Here is a 25,479-nt window from a genome sequence, read left to right as displayed (position 1 = left end):
AAACTTAATCCATTGTGGGATTCAAGTTTGGCAACGGGGATGGGAAGAAGAGAGGGAGGAAAAAGAGAACTTAAAGTAAATGACTTCGATGAGACTTTCTTGTAGACAACTTGTGCCTCAACACATTTATTAATGTCCACATTAATAGAATCTAAATTTCTGGACAAAAGTGATGTTTATTTTGTTTCTGCAGTGGTAAATACATTGTGTTGCAATTTCCAAAAAGATACTTTTCCAATTACAGCAATTCAAAATATCCACTGTCTTTTTCCTTGAGACAGGTTGCCTTTATTCACATGAACAGTAAAACCTAATTATGTGACCAGCACTTCCCAAAAAACCTTTTAAACTCTGGCCAAAATCAAAGCAAAGGTTAAGTTGGATGCACTGCTGTTCCAGTCCAGTAGCAACACGGAATAGTTGTAACATCGAGGTATAATTCCTTTACTATGTTAAACTTAATGGATTACTTCCACACAAATTAGCATCACAATCTGTCCAGATTCCAACCACAGAAATTTAAAATAAAACACTTATGCTTATTTACTAATTAATTTTTCAACTTTCAGTACAATCAAGTTATCAATCATTGATAACCTGAAGATTTAAACTTATAAATACCATTACAAAACACTCACTCCTATGGAAAAGCCACAGTTATGATTTAAAATAAATTTCTTTGACAGTGAAAACAAGTATGTTTTAGCAGCCTTTCATAAAATATAATCTTTCACTAGGTTGCATCTTAATCTGCAACATCTTGGTGTTGCATGGATGTTCATTTTGGTCTGTACTCTCAACAGAGCAACAGTTGCAAGAAATTCCCTCCTGTAAGTATGCTGAAACAAACTGAACAGGATTCCATCATCCGGTCAAAATAAAACTCTGTAGTTCAAAGCATTCCATGCATATCCTGCTATGTAACAACTGGGATATGGAATTCAGTATTGTCAAATATCAATGGTCTCTTCGGTGGGTCTGGGTCCTTGTCAGCTTTGTGTAGAAGTTTGAAAAGTCCTGTTCCTATGTTCATTGGGATTCCCATAATAATACACTCTGATACACCTTTAGAGGCAAAGGGAAGAAACCAGTGAGTAGCAGGTTATTAGGTACACAGAAAGCCCGATGAAAATCAGTAGCAGCTGACATAATGGGCACAATGCTAATCAATAAAATCAAGCTCCAAAACCACAGCCCTAACTTACCACACACAGAATCCTTCTGTCCAAAGTACGCAGCATCAAAGAGATGATCTGCAGTTTTCTCAAATGAGGCCAACATCAGAACACTTTCTTTCATTTTTGCCAAGCCAAACCGGGTTATTCCCAATACTTCTCCCTGCAGAGTTAAGGATGGTACAAGAAACACACATTTAAATCAAATCTCAAATAATTTTCAATTTAATTTTGGTTTGACATAGAGAAACAATTTTTTTTAAAAAAAATCACAGAAACAAAATACTACCATTTTTATTTTGGGTGATGGGGCCCATATGAGTGGGCATTAAATAAATATCAATGAGGCAAAATAAAATTCATTTTAAAGTAATTCCAAAGGACAAAGAAAGGTTATTTCTCTTCTGAAGATTTATTTGTCACCTTGTACTGCTTTAAGACAAAACTGGCACATTCCTAAAATGGACTTTTCCAATGAAATGCTTGAATGTGCATCGCCAAACACCTGTTTGTGGCAGGCAGAAGCTGAAGTCGAACCCATGAGTCTTCCTAATCACAGACAATACACTTAATTGCCTTTGCTGCTCTTAGCAATTCCAGAAGCAGACAGAGGACCTCAAACAACAGTTATCGGCTCAGAGTAGGAACACTGTTCTTCAGTGAACAGTTCTTGTTCTGAGTGTTTCAGGATCTAACCTTATACGTCATCAGGTCTGATAAAAGCATAACATGTCGTCTGTCAATGCTCATCCCGTGATTTTTCATTGTATATTGGATCTCATGAATGATAGTGGATCGAGCACCTTCGATGCCCAATGTCTTCTCTACCTGTGGACAATTTTAAATCAGAAACTTTAAAAAAAAGGCAAGCTTACCATTTTTCAAAACATTTCAAGCAATCTGCTAGCTAGAAAACCAGACAGGAGTCTAGACATGGTCCACTACCAAGCAGCAATTAAAGCTCTCAGAGATTGGAAAGTAATGAAAGACCTCTCCCAACAGGACTGTAGCCTAGTATTAAACAGTCAGACCCGACTGCAGTAGTACTGTGTTCCAGTGTTAGACAGTGACAGCCCTGTCACCACTAGTACTGTACACCAATGTCCTATGGCCACAGACCTCTCTCTAATAGTGACAACTGTGATGAAATCTATGGCTTTTTCAGCTTTGAAGGTTGTTTACAGGAGTGGAAGGCAGTAATAATTTTAATCAAGATGCAATGGAGAAAGCAACCTATATACACATCCACACACACATGACCATCTTATATAAAACATAGCCATTAGCTGTAGAGAGGATATGTGGGCTGTGTTGCTCCTGCAATCTGCAAGACAAATTGGCCATTACAAACTGGATCATAAATGAGAACAATAACTACCTCCACGGTCGACGCCGACGGAACCCCGCCCACGGTCGACGCCGACGGAACCCCGCCCACGGTCGACGCCGACGGAACCCCGCCCACGGTCGACGCCGATGGAACCCCGCCCACGGTCGACGCCGATGGAACCCCGCCCACGGTCGACGCCGATGGAACCCCGCCCACGGTCGACGGAACCCCGCCCACGGTCGACGCCGATGGAACCCCGCCCACCGCCGACGGAACCCCGCCCACGGTCGACGCCGATGGAACCCCGCCCACGGTCGACGCCGATGGAACCCCGCCCACGGCCGACGACATCATCGCTCCGCCCACAACCTCCACAGCCTGCAACCCCAGAGGAGACAGCCACCCTGAGCCCTGCCGAATCTTCACCATCCCCCCAGACCTCCCACTGACTGAGGACGAACGGTCAGTCCTGAGCAAGGGGCTCACCTTTGTCCCCCTACAACCACACATCAACCAATACCAGTCACGGTCGGACATAGAGCAGTTTTTCCGCCGTCTTCGCCTGCATGCCTACTTCTTCAACCGGGAACCCAACCCTCCTTCCACTGACCCCTTCACCCGCTTCCAACACAAGTCCTCCTCCTGGACACCACCCCCAGGCCTCCTACCCTCGCTCGACCTCTTCATCTCCAACTGCCGTCGAGACATTAACCGCCTCAACCTCTCCACCCCTCTCACCCACTCCAACCTCTCCCCCGCAGAACGGGCAGCCCTCCACTCCCTCCGCTCCAACCCCAACCTCACCATCAAACCCGCAGACAAGGGTGGCACAGTGGTAGTATGGCGTACTGACCTCTACATCGCCGAGGCCAGACGCCAACTCTCCGACACCACCTCCTACCGCCTCCTCGATCATGACCCCACACCCGAGCACCAAACCATCATCTCCAACACCATTCATGACCTCATCACCTCAGGGGACCTCCCACCCACAGCCTCCAACCTCATTGTTCCCCAACCCCGCACGGCCCGTTTCTATCTCCTTCCCAAAATCCACAAACCTGCCTGCCCTGGTCGACCCATCGTCTCGGCCTGTTCCTGCCCCACCGAACTCATCTCCACCTATCTGGACTCCATTTTCTCCCCTTTGGTCCAGGAACTCCCCACCTATGTCCGTGACACCACCCACGCCCTCCACCTCCTCCAGGACTTCCAATTCCCTGGCCCCCAACACCTCATATTCACCATGGACGTCCAGTCCCTGTACACCTGCATTCCGCATGGAGATGGCCTCAAGGCCCTCCGCTTCTTCCTGTCCCGCAGGCCCGACCAGGCCCCCTCCACCGACACTCTCATCCGCCTAGCGGAACTCGTCCTCACACTCAACAACTTCTCTTTTGACTCCTCCTACTTCCTACAGACTAAGGGGGTGGCCATGGGCACCCGCATGGGCCCCAGCTATGCCTGCCTCTTTGTAGGTTACGTGGAACAGTCCATCTTCCGCACCTACACAGGCCCCAAACCCCACCTCTTCCTCCGGTACATTGATGACTGTATCGGCGCCGCCTCTTGCTCCCCAGAGGAGCTCGAACAGTTCATCCACTTCACCAACACCTTCCACCCCAACCTTCAGTTCACCTGGGCCATCTCCAGCACATCCCTCACCTTCCTGGACCTCTCAGTCTCCATCTCAGGCAACCAGCTTGTAACTGATGTCCATTTCAAACCCACCGACTCCCACAGCTACCTAGAATACACCTCCTCCCACCCACCCTCCTGCAAAAACTCCATCCCCTATTCCCAATTCCTCCGCCTCCGCCGCATCTGCTCCCACGATAAGACATTCCACTCCCGCACATCCCAGATGTCCAAGTTCTTTAAGGACCGCAACTTCCCCCCCACGGTGATTGAGAACGCCCTTGACCGTGTCTCCCGCATTTCCCGCGACACATCCCTCACACCCCGCCCCCGCCACAACCGCCTCAAGAGGATCCCCCTCGTTCTCACACACCACCCTACCAACCTCCGGATACAACGCAATATCCTCCGACACTTCCGCCATTTACAATCCGACCCCACCACCCAAGACATTTTTCCATCCCCACCCTTGTCTGCTTTCCGGAGAGACCACTCTCTCCGTGACTCCCTTGTTCGCTCCACACTGCCCTCCAACCCCACCACACCCGGCACCTTCCCCTGCAACCGCAGGAAATGCTACACTTGTCCCCACACCTCCTCCCTCACCCCCATCCCAGGCCCCAAGATGACATTCCACATTAAGCAGAGGTTCACCTGCACATCTGCCAATGTGGTATACTGCATCCACTGTACCCGGTGCGGCTTTCTCTACATTGGGGAAACCAAGCGGAGGCTTGGGGACCGCTTTGCAGAACACCTCCGCTCAGTTCGCAACAAACAACTGCACCTCCCAGTCGCAAACCATTTCCACTCCCCCTCCCATTCTCTTGATGACATGTCCATCATGGGCCTCCTGCACTGCCACAATGATGCCACCCGAAGGTTGCAGGAACAGCAACTCATATTCCGCCTGGGAACCCTGCAGCCATATGGTATCAATGTGGACTTCACCAGTTTCAAAATCTCCCCTTCCCCCACTGCATCCCTAAACCAGCCCAGTTCATCCCCTCCCCCCACTGCACCACACAACCAGCCCAGCTCTTCCCCCCCACCCACTGCATCCCAAAACCAGTCCAACCTGTCTCTGCCTCCCTAACCGGTTCTTCCTCTCACCCATCCCTTCCTCCCACCCCCAGCCGCACCCCCAGCTACCTACTAACCTCATCCCACCTCCTTGACCTGTCCGTCTTCCCTGGACTGACCTATCCCCTCCCTACCTCCCCACCTACACCCTCTCCACCTATCTTCTTTGCTCTCCATCTTCGGTCCGCCTCCCCCTCTCTCCCTATTTATTCCAGTTCCCTCCCCCCATCCCCTCTCTGATGAAGGGTCTAGGCCCGAAACGTCAGCTTTTGTGCTCCTGAGATGCTGCTTGGCCTGCTGTGTTCATCCAGCCTCACATTTTATTATCTCACAATAACTACCTTAACTGAATTCTTGGTTTTCATGTCTATTACTCCACCATATAAACCATTCCAAGTGTATATCTCTTCACGTGAAGCTTTTTTGAAATTTATTGCAAAATTTCCTATTACTATTTCAAACCATATATCCTTGTTTTCATACTCAAGCCTTCCACCTCAGAGGTAGAGACAATGTGCAACAAGAGACCTTTGTATCCTAACATACCCTTAAATATGACTCTAGATGAACCTTATTAATGCCTGATGATGATTCGAATGTGAAATACTAAATTTTACAATAATTTTCTCAATCGTTTCTGTTGCATTATTCACTATTTCTGCATCGCTCATAATCTACTTTTGTGACATCTATGTTTCAAACAGTTGAATTTTATCCAGCACTGGGCTGCCTAACACCCGCAACACACATCGTCCAAAATGCTCTCTGGCCTGACTGAATGTCAGAAAGGTCCTCTACATGAGATAAAACAGATCCCGCAAACGTTTTGGGCACAGCTTTGCACAGATAACAGTGTCATTTGCAGAGGCTTTAACTAACATTTGCATGTGTATATGTACACGATTAAAATACAGTATTAACGTATCTAAGAAATATGAGAACAGAAGTAGATTACCTCGTAAGTGTTGTTTGATGTTGTATGTGTTCCTTTGACACCATGAGTTGCCATGACAGCACGCAAATTGTCACCTTCCACCAATAGCTTGTACTTCTCCTTTCCACCTTGCTCATCAACATGAATAACTGCTCTGGCGACTTCTGGAATACCTTGGACAACAATCTGAAACATTGACTTTCTTTGTTAGCTGGACTCTGTGCTGTGTTGTAAATTATGAATATACGAATACTGAAAATACTTTCCTTTAACGATTCCAGCTTGTTTAAACACAAAATGTAGCCAAACAACAGCAACGTTTTTTTTCACTTTAAATCAAGCATTTTCAGTTCAGAAAGATACTATTGAGGCCATCACATTTGTGCCAGCTCTCAGCAGCAATGTTTCACTGCTTGTTGACTAACATTACATCTCCTCACGCTGACTGCTTTGGTTCCATCTGGAAGTGATGCAACACCACCGAGTTTTTTTTTTAAACCCTCATCACCATCTACTTAGATGCTTTAGTTCGTGAGACAGCAAGATACACTTCATACATACTTCCAAATTAGTTGTTCTCCTCTTTGAATTTGGTTTTATGTAGGCAATAAAGCAGCTACATCCAAAAAGTTAACATCTATTCCCTTTGCAGAAACATGCTGTCCATTTCTCACTCTACGTCACTAAGTACTGTAGATGTAAGAGATCTGAAATCCGAGTTTGGACTTAACTGGGCTCAGTGAAATTTGTTTCTCTCCCAACCAACACCAACAGACTTGCTGAGTTTCTGCAGTAGTTTTTATTTCACTGACTGATGCTCTGTCTTTAAATTGTCCTTACCTTTGGCAGTTCCTCTTTTAGATATTGAAGAACATAGTACATCGAACTTTTGCTGTTCTCTCGAGGTGTGACACACACGACTGCTTCACCGTGAACTGCAACGTCACCTGGTTTGACTCGTAGTTTTGACGTGCAAATGGAGTATTTCACAGTTTCTGCATTCACCTTGAAGTTAGGGATAGCAGACTAAAATTACTTTCTTAGTTATTTTCTCTTGGAAAGAAGAGGAAGGAGTAAGTTTTCTGAAAGGTGGAGGCAACTCCAGATCATTCCCTCTTTACCTCTAGTCTCAGAAGTCGGATTCTTTCCAGGGAAAGCTTCACAAGAATGAAGCAGTCATCGGGCAGAAAAACTTCTTCAATATATTCTGAAATCTGCAAGATTAGTAAATTAGAATGAGTTTGGCTGATTAAAATGAGTTACATCTAGTTGTTTATTTTAGTTAATGTACATTAAATTTTTCCAAGGTTAATGCAAACTTTCAATTAACTAAGTCAGTTCCGCTGAAGAGCTACTCTCACTTTTAACAGTCTCCCCAGTTTAGATAGCTGTCTTCATCACTGCATTATTCTCGGCTTTCCTGTTTACACAGAACTGCTGTTTCAAAACAGAAGTATCTTATATTTAACGTAATAAAGGTTCCTGAGGGGCTTCAGAGGGGTGTTACAAAGCAGAACATTGAACCACATAAAGCAATAGTAAAGTAAATGGTCAAAAGCTAGGTTTAAAGAGTTGGTTTTGTGGATTCTTTGGTGGGTTCTTAAAGGAGAAAAAGCACAAAGATTTAGAGATTTAATTTTGTAATTTAGGGCTTAGCCAGCTGAAGGCATGCTGCCAATGGTGAAGCATTGAGTCAGAGATGCTCATGGGCTAGAATTAGACAAATACAGATTTCTGGGAGAGTTGTAGAGGTAGAAAGGATTCCAAGGATATGGCGAGCAAGTGCATTGTGGGACTTAAAAGCAAAGGACAGAACTTTAAAGTTGAATAGTGCTCTACCAGGAACCAAAATTTCGTCAGCAAGTGCAGAGGTACTAAGTGCAAATCTGGACATAAATTCACCCAAATCTCCTCCACGCAAGTTGAAGTAGTGTACAATGTGGTGGGTCAACCAGAAACCACGTGGAATAATTTGAAGGTAATAAAGATATGCACGAGGTATTCAGCATGCATAAGGCAGGAGTGTGTTATGTGATGTTTTTGAGTCAGAAATAAAGTGTTTTTTGGGGTTAGAAGCTCACCTCAAGGTCAAATATGACACCAAGATTGTGACCAGTCTGGCTTGCTCTCAGACTGTCACCCTGTTACTGTGAATATTCTGCTTTGTTTGCAGTACGTTAAATAACAATCCTTGCAACACAACTTTTAAACTTGGCATAAATTAAGTTTATTTTCACAGCTGACCACAGTTGTGTTGGGTTTACTGAACACAGTGCAGTGCTAACAGATATCTAAATAATTTACTTCTGAGCCATCAACAGTTCTGGGTCATTCTAGGGTCTTTAAAACAACCCAATACTGTAATGAAGTTACTCAGATATCAGAAGTATGGACTTTGAAGGAATGGCAACCTTTGAAATAAATTTTGCACAAAGGCTTGGAACCATCATTCAAGCTGGTGAAAATTGACCCAGTTACATCGCAGATAAAACTAGTTCAACTTTAGCTGAGACTTTTATCCATGCAGCTGACAGATGATATCTTGAGACGCTCCCTTATCGTTGACCCTGGTAGCCTAATTAAAACCTAACCAGACAGAGCATCACTGGTATAACAAGATGTGGAGCTGGATGAACACAGCAGGCCAAGCAGCATCTTAGGAGCAGGAAAGCTGGCGTTTCAGGCCGAGCCCTTCATCAGACTCCTCCTAAGATGCTGCTTGGCCTGCAGTGTTCAGCCAGCTCCACACCTTGTTATATCAGATTCTCCAGCATCTGCAGTTCCTATTATCTCAGAACATTACTGGTACTTTAGTACTGAGGATAGCATTTGACAATGCACTGCAAGGACAGGCTTTGATCAATGAAATTGATTTCTGTCATCATTCTGGGCATCGCGTTTCTTTGATGGTCAGAATAAAGTCATGGGAGGTCAAATCCCTTTCATTTTAACAAACCTTAACTGAATGGTTAAACAGGGACACTGTAATCTTCTTACATTTCATCAATGGTGCAATGACCATTAGATCATGCCTATGGCATTTTAGTGGCCAGATAGTTTTTTTTGATGTATATTAATGTGGCCACCATTAAGGGCATCTGTAGTTTCACAAAAGATCACGTAAAAAGCCTGGAGTTTGATTTCAGCTCTATAATTTTACAGAAATAAATGTATGGTTCCAAACCAACTGCTGAATGCACCAGGCTACAATGCAATTGAACGAGAATTTAACATGAATAGCGTGCGCTTTCAATTGACTAAAGAGATTGACCCACTTCTCCAAGCAGAGTCTTTTCAATTCTTCCTTTTACCAGTCGAGCAAAGTCAGCATCATCATCTTGGTCAAGGTGTGCTGTAATAATTGGAGTGCTGCAAAGTAAATTAACAGATTAACTACTATTTGTGCTTTGAGTTCAGCCAATCAAGAAGAATATCTATGATCTTCCATGACGGTAGTCTAGAATTTAAAATGATGGAAGAACTGATCACCCTCTAGGAAACTGTACTATTGAATCTGAAGAACTAACAGTCACTTCAATTTGCTTGTCTCATGTGGGGGAGTTTTGGCAACTCTGGAACAAGGTGGCAGATATGGCATAGGCATTTGATTTGCTACCCTGTATAGACTGTTCTTTTGATGGAATAAGAGCTGTATGAAGTGCACTGTACATCAATCCATGAACAGAACATTCTGATTCCTCATTATGCCCTCAACCTTTCCTCACCTTTCACCTTATTCTGAACACCTGAAAAAGGTGTGTAGGAATAAATATCCATATTATCTAAATTATATTCAGTGAGAGTTAGGCATCTTAAAAAGCTGTAAACAGATAAATTATCCTCATGGAGTATCAGTTAAATTTTAAATTTAAAATCTTGTAGAAAAGCTGATTAATACTCACACTAAAACTCAACACATAATAAGCTAAAGCATGCAGAAAAACATGCCATGTTCAGGTTTACCTTATAGATTTTGATGCATTAATAATTTCCTTTATTCTGGGTACACCCAGAGTAATATTCATAGAAGCTACACCAGCAAAGTGAAAAGTCTTCAAGGTCATCTGAGTGCCTGGCTCTCCTATACTCTGTGCACATAAAGCACCAACAGCAGAACCTGGTTCCATCTGGGCTCTGTTAAGAGGATAAATATGTAAGAGTTCAAGATAAACAAGGAAGAGATCATAACAACACCTTTTAATAAATTATTAAAAATCTTTGTAAAGTCCTAAACCTTTCACTTTTTAATTCCCAAATATAAAATATCTTAAGATTTGTTCCTAAAATCTGAAATCACATACACAAGGAAACCTAAACAGATAAATAGAAAGCGGGACATAACACCAGCGCTTCACCGGAGGCTCACTGACGATGTTACCTGGAATGGTGACGAAACGTCTGAAAACTAACCTTCCAGCTCAGCGAGCAAACTCGTACCAGTAACTCAATCTGAGCTACAAATCTTCTCAAAACTCGCTATCACATACAGGCCAGGCTGTATAAGGATAGCAGACTTACATCCTTAGACAACACCAGTAAACCAGGATGGTTTTTATAACAAGAATTGATTATTTCTTGTTCTTCGTTACTTAGGCTAGTTTTGTAATCCATATTTACTAATTGAACCAACTGCCGTGGCATTTGAATCCAAGAATTCACCTGGGCCTGTGGAGTACTAGTCCAGTGACAATACCATTACACTGACTCCTTTTACTATCACCTTTTCAGGCAGTGCATTTCAGATTAAAACTATTCACTGTGTACATTTCTGCAGTTTGCCTCTTTTTCTTCCCTGGGAATCACCTTATGCCTGTGCCCTGTGGCACAGAAGTCCGTCATTGGAAGTGGTTTCTATCCATTCACTTCTTCCCTTTCCATCGCAATTCTTCAAGTCTTTGGAACACCTCTGTCAAATTGCTCCTTCACCTTCTCTGTTCTAACTAGAAAAACTAGTCTTCTCATGTAACTGAAACCCTTCATTCCTAACATGTAGAATAGGATTTCATTCCTCAGCTTTTTAAAAACAAGATAAATAGTGTGCCTTACATCTTCAGTGCTTGTTCCTCGATGCATATCTCTGCCAAGCCTGAGCAACTTCTTGCTGAATACACTTCTGAACAACAGCCAGGTTTACAGCTGAATTTGAATCAGCATTAAACGGCTTTGACTAAACAATTAATTTAGCACTTTCACCTCGACTGAGAGGTAGTACTTTCACCTCCAAGTTAAAACACTGTTGTTTCAAATCATCAAAATAACAAAACTAAAAAACCTTGCATGAAAGGAGGGCTGCTCCAGTCTTTGTGGAATTTATGTTAAAAGACAAAGTGCACCAAAAATCAAACATGCAACAAGGAAATGTGCCTGCTGCAGATCTGAAAGAAGGATGGAAGTCGTGGAGAAACTCAGCAGATCTGGCGGCAACTGTGGGGAGAAAGTAGAGTAGAGTTAACGTTTCAAGTCCAGTCACTGTCTATCAGAAATGGGTTAGCAGATTCAAAGTGTTTTCTCCCCTTGGATGATGCCAGACCTGCCGAGATTTTCCAGCAATTTCTGTTTTTACTTAACACCAAAAATCAGTTCATCTCCAATAAAGTGATTCAAATCAATAAACAGGTTCCACAAACTAAATAACAAGTTCAGTTGCCAAAACCTAATAGTTGTAATCATACCCAACAATTACTTGATCCAAAATAACCAATCCAATATATTTTTAAGATGGTGAATTTAATGAAAATGTGCACATGAAACAGAACCTCAATCTTACATATTTGCATCTCACCTCATGTACTTGTCCCTACAGGTCTCTAGAAATTTGTCTACTTGTGTAGGAGTTATTCGGTCCAACTGGTATAAAACACGTGGCTAGAGAGATAATTGAAGACTAATTACTAATTGCAGACTAGTTAAATACTATGACCATACACATTTATGAAAGGCATTGTTAAGAGTATGAAGTAAATACATTGTATCCAGTTTTCTTAATTTTAAATTTCAGAAGACAATTTTTGTGTTTGAACCCAATGGAATAATGCAATGAATCATACTGGTGTATTAAAAATAAGCTATAAACATATATTGAAGAATGTAATATTAAATTTAATACCTCAGTAGTTCCATTGTCATTAATCCCATATTTGTCTCTGGTTTTCTTGATCTTCTCAGAAAAATCCTTGATAAAATTTCTGATTGCCTAAAGAAAGAAAAGTCAGATTCATTATTCAGAACATTTTGTATGACATCTAATTATTAATCATTGAGACAGGTCTGAGGCGTAAAATAAATTCCTTGATCAAAGTATATTTCTCAGAATTAGAATGGAGAGATATTCGTGGAACGTTCATATCAAAATTCTATTTCATTCCAAGGTGGTCAGTAGAATATCAGACTAAGAAAAATCTAGTCTTGTGAATTGAAAGTTATTTTACTTGAAGGAGGTGTGAATTTAAATAAAACTGTACAAAGAACAGAGAATATTACAGCACAGGAACAGGCCCTTCGGCTCTGCAAGCCTGCACCCATCTAGATCCTCTATCTAAACCTGTCGCCTATTTTCCAAGGATCTGTATCCTTCTGCTCCCTGCCCATTCATGTATCTGTCTAGATACATATTAAATGACGCTATTGTGCCCGCCACTACTACGTCCGCTGGCAACGCGTTCCGGGCACCCACCACCCTCTGCATAAACGACTTTCCACACATATCTCCCTTAAATTTTTCCCCTCTCACCTTGAAATTGTGACCCCCTAGTAATTGAGTCCCCCACTCTGGGGGAAAAAGCTTCTTGATAGCCACCCTGTCTATACCTCTCGATGTTGTAGACTTCAAATCAGGACACCCTTCAACCTCTGTCTTTCTAATGTAAATAATCCTAATTTATTCAACCTCTCTTCATAGCTAGCGCCCTCCATACCAGGCAACATCCTGGTGAACCTCCTCTGCACCCTCTCCAAAACATTCACAACCTATTGGTAATGTGGTGACTAGAACTGTACACAGTATTCCAAATGTGGTCAAACCAAGGTCCTATACAACTGTAACATGACCTGCCAACCCTTGTTCTCAATACCCCCATCTGATGAATGAAAGCATGCCACACGCCATCTTGACCACTCTATCGAGCTGTGTTGCCACCTTCAGGGTAGAATGGACCTGAACATCCAAATCTCTCTGTGCATCAATTTTGCTCAGGGCTTTTCCACTTACAGTATAGTTCACTCTTGAACAGGTAATGCATCTATCCCTAGCGCATCATATTCACCAGTTCATTCATTATGGAGACCCTGAATGACAGAGATTTAAAACTGGCTTTGGGGTAGACTTGTAATTCGTATTTAAATCTAGTGAAATCTGTTGTTTGTACTCTTTCTCCTCCCAATTTTATTTCCTGATTTCTCAAATGGTTTGTGCTCCCATTCTACAGTCTGCCAGAGTCGTCATCTCCCTGTTTATCGAAGAAATCCAGAGGTTATGGGGCAGCTAACATTATTTTTGGTGAGTTTATCAGTACAAGGCATTTGTAATTAACCCTAGGTAAATGTCTTTAATTGCTATGTGGATGTTTCAGTTCATCGGAAATAAAAGCATAGCCGTACAAGCCATTAAATGCACAAATCACCAAACCGATTACCTGGAGAAGCCTGCATTAAAAGCAGAAATTCTTTGAATCACACACCATGCTTAATCAATACATCCAAAATATTAATGCATTTGCCACTTCCAATCCAACAGAAAATTCCCAGTTATATTCATTCCTCGTGGACAATGCCAAATATTAAGATTTGAAGGTACAAGTAACTAAGTGGGAAAACACACTGTGCGATCATACAGACCAGTAACACTTTAAGATCAATCCTTGATCCAGTTCCAAATGATCTAATCTCATTTATTACCACGGTGGGAAGAAAGTGCAACGATTGCTCTTTTACCGAAATATGAAGAGCTGCAGAAATCATTTGCAAAGGTATCCTATACTGCTAATTAATAATTGGTTAGAAGTAGGAGACAGAGCACAGGTACAAACACTCTGATAGGTAGCGTTTTTGTGGAGCAATGGTAGCACCCTTGCCTTTAAGCCAGGAAGCCTGGGTTTAAGTCCTGCTTCATAACACATTTGAACAGGATGATCAAACATACCTACATTCTGATAGATTGTCTAGACTCAAGTCCTACCTCCCCTGAAAAAGTGTGTTATAATAATTCCAAACATGTTAAGTAAAATAACTACACTCTGATTGACAAGATGTTCCAAAGGGTGTTATAAGTGGCGCCTCAACTGTCCATTATGATATTTATGTGCTGCAACTGTAACATCCTTCCTTCTGGACCAGAAAGTCTGTGTTCAGATCATACTGCTCTGAGAGATGTAATATAACTGAGCACATTGAATAAAACAAATTTAAAGAAAAAGGGTCTTCTGACATAATGGTAGTGTCCCTACCTCCATCCCTAATGGTATTGATGACAAATGAACAAATAGAGAGGGTGAAGTCTGACATGGCAGAGATGTAAAACAGGCTGCAATTCATCTATTTGACTTCAACTGAATAGGAGTCAGTGTATTGTGTAATGGTCAGCAAAGTCAATTCTGCCCACTGGCATTATCTGTCCATGCCAATTTTTAACCAATCTCCTGAGAGAGGTATATGGCTGGTTTAAGATTTGAATTAAGCCTAGATCAATGAGATCACAGCTACTCTGTTACCTGTAAGATGAAACAATTTTGGGGCATTTAAACCCAGTTGCTTTCAAGTTTCAAACTGATAGTGTGATACTACTCAAAGTTTGATCAAGTTGCAATCTCACCCACAGAGTGAGAGAAGGTCAGTGTGGCCAATACCTATATTGGTGTTGTATTAGTGACCCTAGATTTAAAACAGCACACCAATGCTGGACAATTAGTATAAAAAGAGTACTATTCCTTCAAAATATCCAACAAATAAAAGTCTGATCTTCTAGAGCGATCCCGATGGGAAATTCTGACTTGAAGTTTTGATGTACAACAACTAATTGCTTCATGGGTTTTTAAATACGCAAGGTGCATAATATTAAAGCTTCCTGATGCAGGGATGCTAAATTTATGGAATGTAAATTACTTTTTCTGACTGATTTTAAATACAGTTCTGATCTGGTATACTCAGTGTTAGCAGCAAAATCGGCCAGGCATGAGGGAGACGTTTATAACAAACAAGATTCAGTAAGGCAAATATGACCAATCACACAACTGTAGCTATTACCTCAATGTACTTCTCACAATCAGTCCCAGTTAGAGCCTTTAGAAATGGGATAGGCTAATCAATATGCAGAAGTGAAAGAAAACAAGAAAAATATTTGCCTGCATCTATAATATATTATCCTTAGACGTAAAGAGAATGAAAATTCAGTGAACCTGCAGATATTCATTTTGACAGCAAAGGAATTCACTTCTCTTCATAATTGCCTCTGCAGCTGTAACCACTTCATTCTTACTCAAAGCTGGTTCACTGTGGCATGGGTAAATGGCCTAGGAGGAAAGAAAAGCAGAAGAATCAGGGAGACTTGCCCTTAAAAACCAACTGGAAAATTAAACCACTCGAGACTGGTTTGGTTAAACGTAAAATGAGCGGTAAAAGATTCTGGTGGTTCACCTAGGTTTTACATTTAATGAACCAAACATTTCCATGTACTATAACCATCCAAAAGGTTGTCTCCAGGGATACCTAGTACGGAGATGATAATTGCTTTGATGTGTTGTGTACAAAGAACTTACCAAGTCCAATGGCCAATGTTTAAAACAAATTCAATTAATGTGCCGGTCTTGAAAAAAAAGTGCAATTGTTCTATATACCCTCAAAAAAAATGAGAAAACATATTTTGTTTTCCAAATTCAACTGTGAAAATCAATTAAGAGCATGGATTAATGCAAGTTCTGTTAGGCACCTCCTACTGAAGGAACTATGATTGCTTAAACTAAAATCTTTCCTCTATTCTCAGGAATAATTTAACACTCACAACTGGTAGAAATTAAACTATTACACTGAGAATGGCTAAGATGCAGCATCAAGTCCTTGCACCACAACGTGCTCCAGTTAAGGTCCAATCTCAAAACTCCACTGATCTTCCTAACTCATCTGCACTGGCAAGACTAAAAGGGTGGGTCATTATTACACATTTCACAAAAAATACTGCGTCAAATTCTACAACAATCTGAGAGATAATTCTAGAAGTCTGAGCAACTACTCAGTTTGATAAAGTTGTTATCTCACTTAGGTGTAGGAAGGTGAGTGCGGATGATGTCTTTACCATTAATGTTAGATTTAAAACAGCACGCTAGTGCTGAACAATGGGTATCAAGAGTATTAATCATCCAAAATTTGCTACAAATAACAATCTGATCTTCCTGGGCGATCTTGGCGGGAAATTCTGAGTCAATGTAGCCACGTGCTCCGGTTTGAATGTAGTCAAGACTCGACGACATTCGAAAATGTCCCCAGCTTGCAATTACGCCTCCAAGTAACACTAGTAAGCATACTCTGGCACCTCACTTTGGCAGAAGAGCTAAAACACACAGAATGCTGGAGAAACCCAGCAGGTCTGGCAGCAGCTGTTTCAAATGTCTGCTCCAAAGAAGAGTCCTACCAGACTCAATCTATTAAATCTGTTTCTCTCCATAAATGTTGCCAGACTTCCTGACTTTCTCCAGCATCCTCTAGGCTACTTTTAGATTTCCAGCATTTGTTTTTTAAATCAAGAGAGAGTATCATCAGTTTTATCAGGTTAGATAGGACATAGCACACCTCTAAACCGCCTGTTGGAAAACAGACTTGCTTAAAAGTGCCTTTGTTTCTAAATTCTGTTTAAAATGGCAGCCTTCTGACCAGTGTACAATGCTTACATTACAGTAGCAGGACAAAGAACCCTATATGGATTATTACAAATTTTAAGAACCAGTAAGCTCGCTAATAGAAACCTCCTTTGCGAACTTGCAATTCATGGGAATGGATCTTTTGGACCCACTGCTGGAGTTTCCATAGAAACTAATAGGCCCCTGACCAAAATACATTCTAAATTCAAATCAACACTGCTGAGTTCTTGCAGCCTTTGTAAATTTTTTTTTCCCCAAAGAGCATTGTAGACAAGGATCCAACAGGAGAATTTTAGCTGGAATTTGCAAATGGTTAGGAAAGAAGTATTTGCATGTTAAGAAGTGTCGCTTATTAGACTGTATGGCTAGAATATCCCCCATCAGTAAACTTTCTCTTGTGCAGTACCACTTAGTAGTTTGACAATAGCCACAATCCAAATTTTGTGTTTTTGCCAGATCACCATTTTCAGACATTCTGCCTCACGGCAGACACGACACATAAATACTCTTTGGGGTCTGCCGTTGCTGACAACTGCCAAGTGGAAGCTACCGCTGAAACCAGGGCTTGAATTTGAGTGACTCCTTTTAAGATGGAATAGCGTGGCTTCCCAGTCTCATTGCTATACTGTCTTTAGGTGCAAAGCTAAATGTTCAGGTGGGGAGGAAGGGTTGGAGCGGAGGAAGGGTTGGAGCAGAGGATGAGGAAGGGAAAAATATCTGAATGGTCGGTAGGTAGATAGAACAGGTGGCAGCACTAGTTGCCTTGGAGGGTGAGACCCAGAATTCTCAGCTGGTCCCCACTCAGACTTTTGGAAGCCCAGTTCTACTTGAAGAACAACCTGGAACAAGATTAAATCTTCGCAATCAAGAGCAAAGCAGCTCGGAAATCTCTTCTGTTGAGAGACTTTGGAATTCCCTTCCAGAGTTTAGAAAGAAGTGATAAGATTCAAAAAGCAGAGACAAGATAAACAGGAGTAAGGAGAGGTGTTAAAAGCATAAAGGAACATGACAGGTAGTTGTGCTTAGGACCAAATGAATACTGAAGACAGAGACACACTAGACTAGCTTGATTCTGTGTTACCGCAGTAGTGACGTGTGGATGGGATAATTTGTGACGGAGAATGAAAAACATCCAGGCTTTTAGTTACTAGATTCATTGGTAACACTCAGACAATCCAGGTTTGATGGCTGTGGGTTTCAAGAGCCAATTCAGTGACTTGAGCAAATAACTCATGCAGACACTCAATGATGCACCAAACTGGGTGTAAAACTCGTGGGCACAGATTTAAGGTGAGAGGGGCAATTTTAAAAAGGACCTGAGGGACAACATTTTCGTGCAGAGGGTGGTATGTGTATGAATGAGCTGCCAGAGAAAGGTACAATTACAACATTTAAAAGGCATCTGGATGGGTATATGAACAAGAGTTTGGAGGAATACATGTTAAATTTTGGTAAATGGGACTAGATCAGATTGGGGTGTCTGGTTGGTGCAAATGAGATGGACCAAAGGGTCTGTTTCTGTGCTGCATGACTCTATGACATTAAATGCATGTAAGTTAGAAAGTGAAAGAGGCATATAATCCTTGAAAGAAGTTAATGGCTCTGTAGGAGCACGCCAGCAAAATGTGAGATTTGCCCATGGCCGCCTTCCATCAAAGGAGACCTGTGGCAAATCACCTCAGAAAAGACTGGGACTTAACAGAGTCTCATCCTATAAATAACAGCACATAACCTTGTTGCAAAAATACCGTTGCTTACAGAAGAAACAACTGGCACAACACTGAACTTAGCCTTTGGTAAAAGGAATGAAACTGAAGAAGAATTGTTCAGTAGCAATATTGACAGAGACAGGAAGGTGGTTGCCTACTGGACTTAAGTGAGGCCAGAAAATAATTCTGTGGGAATGCATGGTGATGATGGCTTAAACTGCAAGATCAAATATATTTTGATACAATCAATTAATCCTTTAGAATACAAGTTTTAGAATTAAATCTTCATCTCAGATGCTTCCAAAGTTGAAGAATTCTTATTAATTCGGAAAATCCACAAATCTGAAAACAAAAATGGTGAAATCAAGATATGGGGCTTTGGTTTCTCCTATTGCCCAGTTAACACTACTTGAAATGGATCCTGATACAATAGCAATAATTTTAATAAGATCTTCTCTCTAAATAGGAACCACAAAACTCGTCGATACGTTTTAACTCATTACAATTAAGCCCGTAGTCAAAGTACATTATTTAAATATATTTGGCCTCAAGCAGGCAGAATCCAATTTAAGCTGGATGTTGTAGAAGCAGAACAACTTCAAGTTTGACCAGGCCCCACAGCATATTACAACTTGCTGCATTTCAATAGCTATCAACAGAAAATCATTACCCGAATATTATCCAGAACCCTCTTAAATTCTAAAGGTTCATCTTTGCCTTCCATAGCTGCTGGATCTAAGCCATCGCCACCATAGATAAACTGGATGATATCACCAGTTGAGCTGCGAACAGTTAAATCATACTGTGTGCAAAGATCCTCCAAAGATTTAACCAAACGTCTCTGGAGAAAGGCAAACAGAAAAAAAATTCAGACAAGATAATTAAACAGTAAACATTCCAACCGTTTTCCAAATGTTTGCTGGCAATGAACATCTACAGATATACAAGCAAGACTTGTACACAGGACTGTGTCACTTTCAGAAATGGTTCTTAAAACCAGATGGGGCAGATATTCAGCAAATGCATTTTATTTATTAGCACTTAGCTCTGTGATGTACTCCAAAAGATAAATGTAAAGTCAGTGCAATTGTAGAATATACAATTATAAAACATTTTTATTTAATTCACTCTTGGGACTGGGTGCTGTTGGTAAGCCACCATTTATTGCCCATCCCTAGTTTTGCCTGTGAGGTGATGGTGGTCAGCTGTCTTGAATCTCTACAGCAAGTGATCTACAGCAGTGCAAGCAGGCAGCTCATTGCCACCTTCAAGGGCAACTGAAGACAGACCAGTCAGTAATGACCACGTCCCACGAGTGAATAAAACAAAACTGGGTGCTGAAGTTTTACTAAACCTAACCTAACCCATGGTGCATGCAGGACTGCATAGGTATACGCATGTAGAGGGAGGGGGAGGGGGAGGGAGGGGGAGGGGGAGAGGAGGGAGAGGGAGGGAGAGGGAGGGAGAGGGAGGGGGAGGGAGGGGGAGGGAGGGGGAGGGAGGGGGAGGGAGGGGGAGGGAGGGGGAGGGAGGGGGAGGGAGGGGGAGGGAGGGGGAGGGAGGGGGAGGGAGGGGGAGGGAGGGGGAGGGAGGGGGAGGGAGGGGGAGGGAGGGGGAGGGAGGGGGAGGGAGGGGGAGGGAGGGGGAGGGAGAGGGAGGGAGAGGGAGGGAGAGGGAGGGAGAGGGAGGGAGAGGGAGGGAGAGGGAGGGAGAGGGAGGGAGAGGGAGGGAGAGGGAGGGAGAGGGAGAACAAAGGCAAGTGGGTGAAACAGAAAGCTTGTTAACAGTGACATGCAGATTAGTTGGGAATAGGCGTGCTGTGTAATGATTTCAGCTCAGCTTGTTCCAAACCATTTCTGTCAATGGTTAGAGCATACCCGGCAGTGTCAGTTGGTCTCAAGATGAACTGCGGCTGACATCACAGTGATTCCAGTACAGGCAACGGGTCTCCAGTGACACGTGCCATATCAAATACTGGTAATCACCAAGTGTTTCTCCAGAATGTCGATCAGATTTACTTTCATTTAATGATCTCATGCATTTAAGATGCAGCATGAAAATGCATTGGTTTCAACTTTGGAAGCTGGAAATGTTTTCTTGTTGGTTCAGTAAATAAACTTCCAAATTATTCTTGTACAGTTTTAGAGAGCTCCAGAAAGTGAACAATACAGATAGTAAGTAGAACACACCTACCAGGTTTGAAAATACATTCAGAGTCCCCTTAGATCAAGCGGTCAAAGCTAGATTAGTCAAAAACCTCAGCCACACAGGTGTACAGGTGAAGCAAGTTTTCACAAAGTTGTAGTTGCATTGTTGAAAATTGTGACTTTAAGTGAGACAACTAAGTAGACTATAGGTACTCACAGAAATCAATGCTTAAAAAAAGACTGAGTTAGGTTCCTTCATATATTTATTGCCCAAAGGAAACAATGTATAGGTTGAAAAACTGTACTTTAACTTGCCCTGAACAGTTGAAATGGCACAACTAAATTAAGTCAAATGTAGAAGAAATACATTTATATTGTAAATTCTGTAAATAAAATAATACTTGCCTGAAGTTTTAACTGACAGGGCTCTATATAGTAACAGGATTTGAGTGATGCAGATAGTAGCTGAAGTCTGGAGCTACTTGCAATGACCAAGGTCTGCCACTAGGTGGAGCACATAATGGGAGTTGCACGAGGAGCAGCAAACTTGAGACAACCCAGAGGCTTTAAAGTTAAGAACAAAATGAGGGAGGGAGACTGACAGTAGTGAAAGAGGGACTGACTGCAGGGGCAGGAATGGGAGTGGGCAAAAAAAAGCAACAGGAGTCGTCTCCCCTGGAGGCAACAAATGCAACGGATTTCTAAAGAAAGAATGAAGAGTAGGAATAGGAGAGCTGGGGGAAGGAAGAACTTAAGGATTGAATAGGAGGAGCAGAAGAGCTGGCATAAAGGTTTTGAGAACACAGGCAATAAAACAGGAAATCTGTAGCAGATAATGATAGTGAACGTTCACAATATTAAATGATTGAACTTCAAACAAATTTACTGCATACCTAAAACTGAAAGTGTTGAAACATAATACATCAGTTAAGTCCCATTTAATTGTTGGTAAGATACTGACAAAAATTTAATGTTAAATTGTCTTCAACTGTATAAGTTATTCTTCCAAACAATGGCATGCCATACATTTCAGACACTGAACAAGTCATTAAGACTTGCAGTAAAGTTGAAGATCATGGCATAATTGAGGTATTCACAATACTTGAATGCAGAGATTCAGAATTACGAGTATTCAACAAGGGTTATTAACAACTGTTAACGTTCACATCCTCCTTATAGCACAGGACTTTTCTCATGTCTACCCTGAATAATTATCTGCATTATGCCAAATTATCACAACAATTTATCATTAATTAGTTCAAGCATGACCCAGGTTCATGGCCACCTAGGTGTGTGGTAGACGTAAGGATGGAGAAGAGATAGAAAAGGAAGTAGGGCAGCACGTTATTCACACTGTGTAAATGTGAATATTATTGTTACAATTGTGCACAGAATTTTGAGAACTTACATTGAAGATTATATTACCATTTCTTTTGCTGTCCACTGGAATGGAAAATTTCACCGAGATAAACAGCATTTGTCAATCATAAAGATTTATTTACTAGTAGAGTGCTACACAAGTTATATATACTTAGAAGCAGAATTACACCATTGGTATAACCAAGTGCTAATATGATAAGCTATTTACTACGACAGCCAGCAACATTTTCCCAATTTTGACTTTGTTTGGATGAAAAAAAAAGTGGTTCAAAGTGAGTAGTCAAGCATCCTGTTTGTAGAGACAACTCAGTATTTTTAATACCACTCATTATTACAAAGATGCAAAATTCTGCCATTACCTGCATGTACCCAGTCTCTGCTGTTTTTACAGCAGTATCCACAAGGCCCTCGCGACCAGCCATGGTATGGAAGATAAACTCTGTTGGAGTTAAACCAGAATAGAAACTGTCTGCTACAAATCCCTTTGCGGCTGGAAGCTGCACAAACAAATTTGCAATTTTAATTAGAAGTTAAACATTTTGCAAAGCAATTTTTAAATTAATTATTAGAAGAATCCATTCTACTCACTATTGTAGATTTACAGAAATAGCCACGTAGCTACTCCCCTGTGGGGAGATCACAGCAGGGGAACAGCTAAGCGGCTAGTATTTTTTTGTAAATCTACAATAGTGAGTAGAGTGGGCTGTTTTTGATTATATGTTTTTATTGAGATCAGTTTCTTGATTAAACTCTAAAAATATAAAACACAGGTACTAAGTTAGCCTGGAGAAGTGTTTGTAGAGCAGTAAAACTGCACTATTTTCTGGGCCTTTAGTAGAACGATGCGCTCTTTCTGTTGGATATGGGAGACTGGGGAGAGTCTCCATGCTAGTGATGATTATGTCTACAGGAAGTGTGCTTGACTGCGAATCGTATCTGTTCACATGGATCGGTTGCATCAGCAGTTACTACTTCCTGCAAATTTCTCATCGCTTGAGAGTGTGATGGAAGTCAGTTGCAAGAAGGACAGATGGGTGATCTCCAGGAAAGATAGGAAGAGGAGTCAGGTACTGCAGAAGTCTCCTGTGGCTATCCCCATCTCAAACACATCCGCTGTTTTGGAAAACATTGGGGGCGATGGACTCTCAGGAGAAGATGGCACTGACAATCAGGTTTCTGGTACTGACACTGGCTCTAATGTATGCCACGTTCCAAGCGGGTGATTGTGATAGGGGACTCACTAATCAGAGGCGCAAGAAGAGGTTTCTGTGGCCAACAGCGAAACATCAGAATGTTGTGTGGCCCTCTTGATGACATGATCGAGGACATCTCGGACAAGGCTCAGAATATTTATAAAGCTGAGAGGGACCAGAAGGAGGCTATTGTACACGTTGGAGCTAACAACACAGGAAGACACATGGACGAGACTCTGAGCAGAGAATATTCAAAGTGAGGTAAGAAATTAAAACGGGAGGTCCTCAAGAGTAGTAATACCTAGATTACTCCTGATGCCACAAGCTAGTAAAAGGTTAGGAACAGGAGGATAGAGCAGATGAATGCATGACTGTGGAGCTGGTGCAAGGGAGAAGGATTCACATTTTTGGATTACAGGTATCTCTTCTTGGGTAGACGTGACCTGTATAAGAAGGGCGCATTGAGCCTTAATTGCAAGGGGGCTAATGAACTGGTGAGGAAATTTGCTAGAGCTGCTCAGGAGGATTTAAACTAGTAAAGTTGGGGGGGGGTGGGGGGAGAGGAGGAGACTCAAAGAGACAGTGAGAAAAGAGAGCTGTCTCAGATGATACAGTTGGGAAAAGCAGTAAGTCTAACAGTCATGGCAGGCAGGAACAAAGCAGGACTGATTAATTAAACTGCTTTTATTTCTATGCGAGGCCTCACATGTAAGGCAGATGAACTCTGGGCATGGTTGGGAACATGGGACTGGGATATCATAGCGGTTACAGAGAAGTGGCTCAGGGATGGACAGGACTAGCAGCTTAACATTCCAGGATACAGATGCTCTAGGAAGGATAGAAAGAGAAGCGGTTATTTTGATTAAGGATAACATTATTGCTACACATAGGGAGGATATTCCTGGGAATACCCCAGGGAAGTTTATTTGGGTGGAACTGAGAAATAAGAAAGGGATGATCACTTAATTGGAACTGTACTACCACAAAACAACAGTCTGCAGGAAACTGAGAAACAAGTTTGTAAGGAAGTCTCAGTTATCCGTGAGAATAATAGGGAGGTTACGGTAGGGAATTTTCATTTTTCAAACATTGGCTGGAACAGCCATAGTGTTAAGGACTTGGATGAAAAGGAATTTGTCAAGTTGCCCATGAAAATTTTCTGATTCAGTATGTCTAAGTATCTACTAGAGAAAATGCAAAACCTGACCTACTTTTGGGAAATAAGGCAGGGCAGGTGACTACAGTGACAGTAAGGGAGCACTTTGGAGCTAGTGTCCATAATTCTGTTAGTTTTAAAAATAGTGATGGAAAAGGATAGACCAGATCTAGATGTTGAAGTCCTAATTGGCCTTCCTGCAATTTTCAGCGGTATTAGGCAAGAACTTTCAAAAGTTGACCGGGGTGGGGGGTCAGATGTTTGCAGGTAAAGGGTCAGCTGGAAAATGGGATGCATTCAAATGAGAGATAAGGAGATTCCAGAGACAGTATGTTCCTGTTTGGATGAAGGGCAACGCTGATCGGTGCAGGGAATGCTGAATGATTAGAGAAGTTGAAGCTTTGGTTTTGGTCAAGAAAAAGAAGGAAGCATATTTCAAGTACAGACAGCAGGGACTGAGTGAATCCATGGGAGAGAACAAAGGTAGTCGGAGTACACTTAAGAGGGATATAAGGATAGGGTTAAGGAAAATCCAAAAGAATTCTACAAATACATTTAGGGCAAAACGGTAACTAGGGGGAGAGTACAGCCTCTTAAAGATCATTTACGGGGCGGGGGGGTAGTAAACGAGTATTTTGCATCAGTGTTTAGGAGGAGCTCATCGAAGATACAGAACATGGGGGGAAAAAAGCGACATCTTGAAAAAGGTCCACATTCCAGAGGTGGTGGTGCTGGACATCTTAAAATGCATAAAAGGAGGATAAATCCCCAGAACCTGATCAGGTGTACCTCAGAACTCTGTAGGAATTGAAGGAAGAGATTGCTGGGACCCTTACTGAGATATTTGTATCAGTGGTAGCCACAGGTGAGGTGCCAGAAGGCTGGAGGTT

General features: G+C 42.0%; 1 protein-coding gene across 3 annotated transcripts in view; it reads right to left on the bottom strand.

Annotated features, from left to right (window-relative positions):
• The window catches only part of polr3a (polymerase (RNA) III (DNA directed) polypeptide A), a 62,575-nt gene continuing 37,096 nt past the window's right edge, over positions 1–25,479 (bottom strand). The window contains exons 19-31 of one of the 3 annotated variants that reach the window (XM_048563602.2): positions 22,600–22,737; positions 19,384–19,554; positions 15,550–15,663; positions 12,267–12,353; positions 11,943–12,025; positions 10,124–10,294; positions 9,436–9,529; positions 7,282–7,374; positions 7,001–7,165; positions 6,182–6,346; positions 1,872–2,003; positions 1,206–1,338; positions 3–1,065 (exon numbers count right to left, since the gene is read on the bottom strand). In XM_048563602.2, coding sequence (XP_048419559.1) covers positions 917–1,065; positions 1,206–1,338; positions 1,872–2,003; positions 6,182–6,346; positions 7,001–7,165; positions 7,282–7,374; positions 9,436–9,529; positions 10,124–10,294; positions 11,943–12,025; positions 12,267–12,353; positions 15,550–15,663; positions 19,384–19,554; positions 22,600–22,737 — 1,695 coding nt within the window. In that variant the 3' untranslated portion in view covers positions 3–916. Of the gene's footprint in view, positions 1,066–1,205; positions 1,339–1,871; positions 2,004–6,181; positions 6,347–7,000; positions 7,166–7,281; positions 7,375–9,435; positions 9,530–10,123; positions 10,295–11,942; positions 12,026–12,266; positions 12,354–15,549; positions 15,664–19,383; positions 19,555–22,599; positions 22,738–25,479 lie in introns of all 3 variants that reach the window. The other 2 variants (XM_048563604.2, XM_048563603.2) reach the window with 2 other exon arrangements.

This window comes from Stegostoma tigrinum, chromosome 37, assembly GCF_030684315.1.
Source record: "Stegostoma tigrinum isolate sSteTig4 chromosome 37, sSteTig4.hap1, whole genome shotgun sequence".
In the NCBI taxonomy this organism is placed as follows: domain Eukaryota; kingdom Metazoa; phylum Chordata; class Chondrichthyes; order Orectolobiformes; family Stegostomatidae; genus Stegostoma; species Stegostoma tigrinum.
Note: the sequence above shows the minus strand (reverse complement) of the source record. Positions and strands in the feature narration are given on the sequence as shown.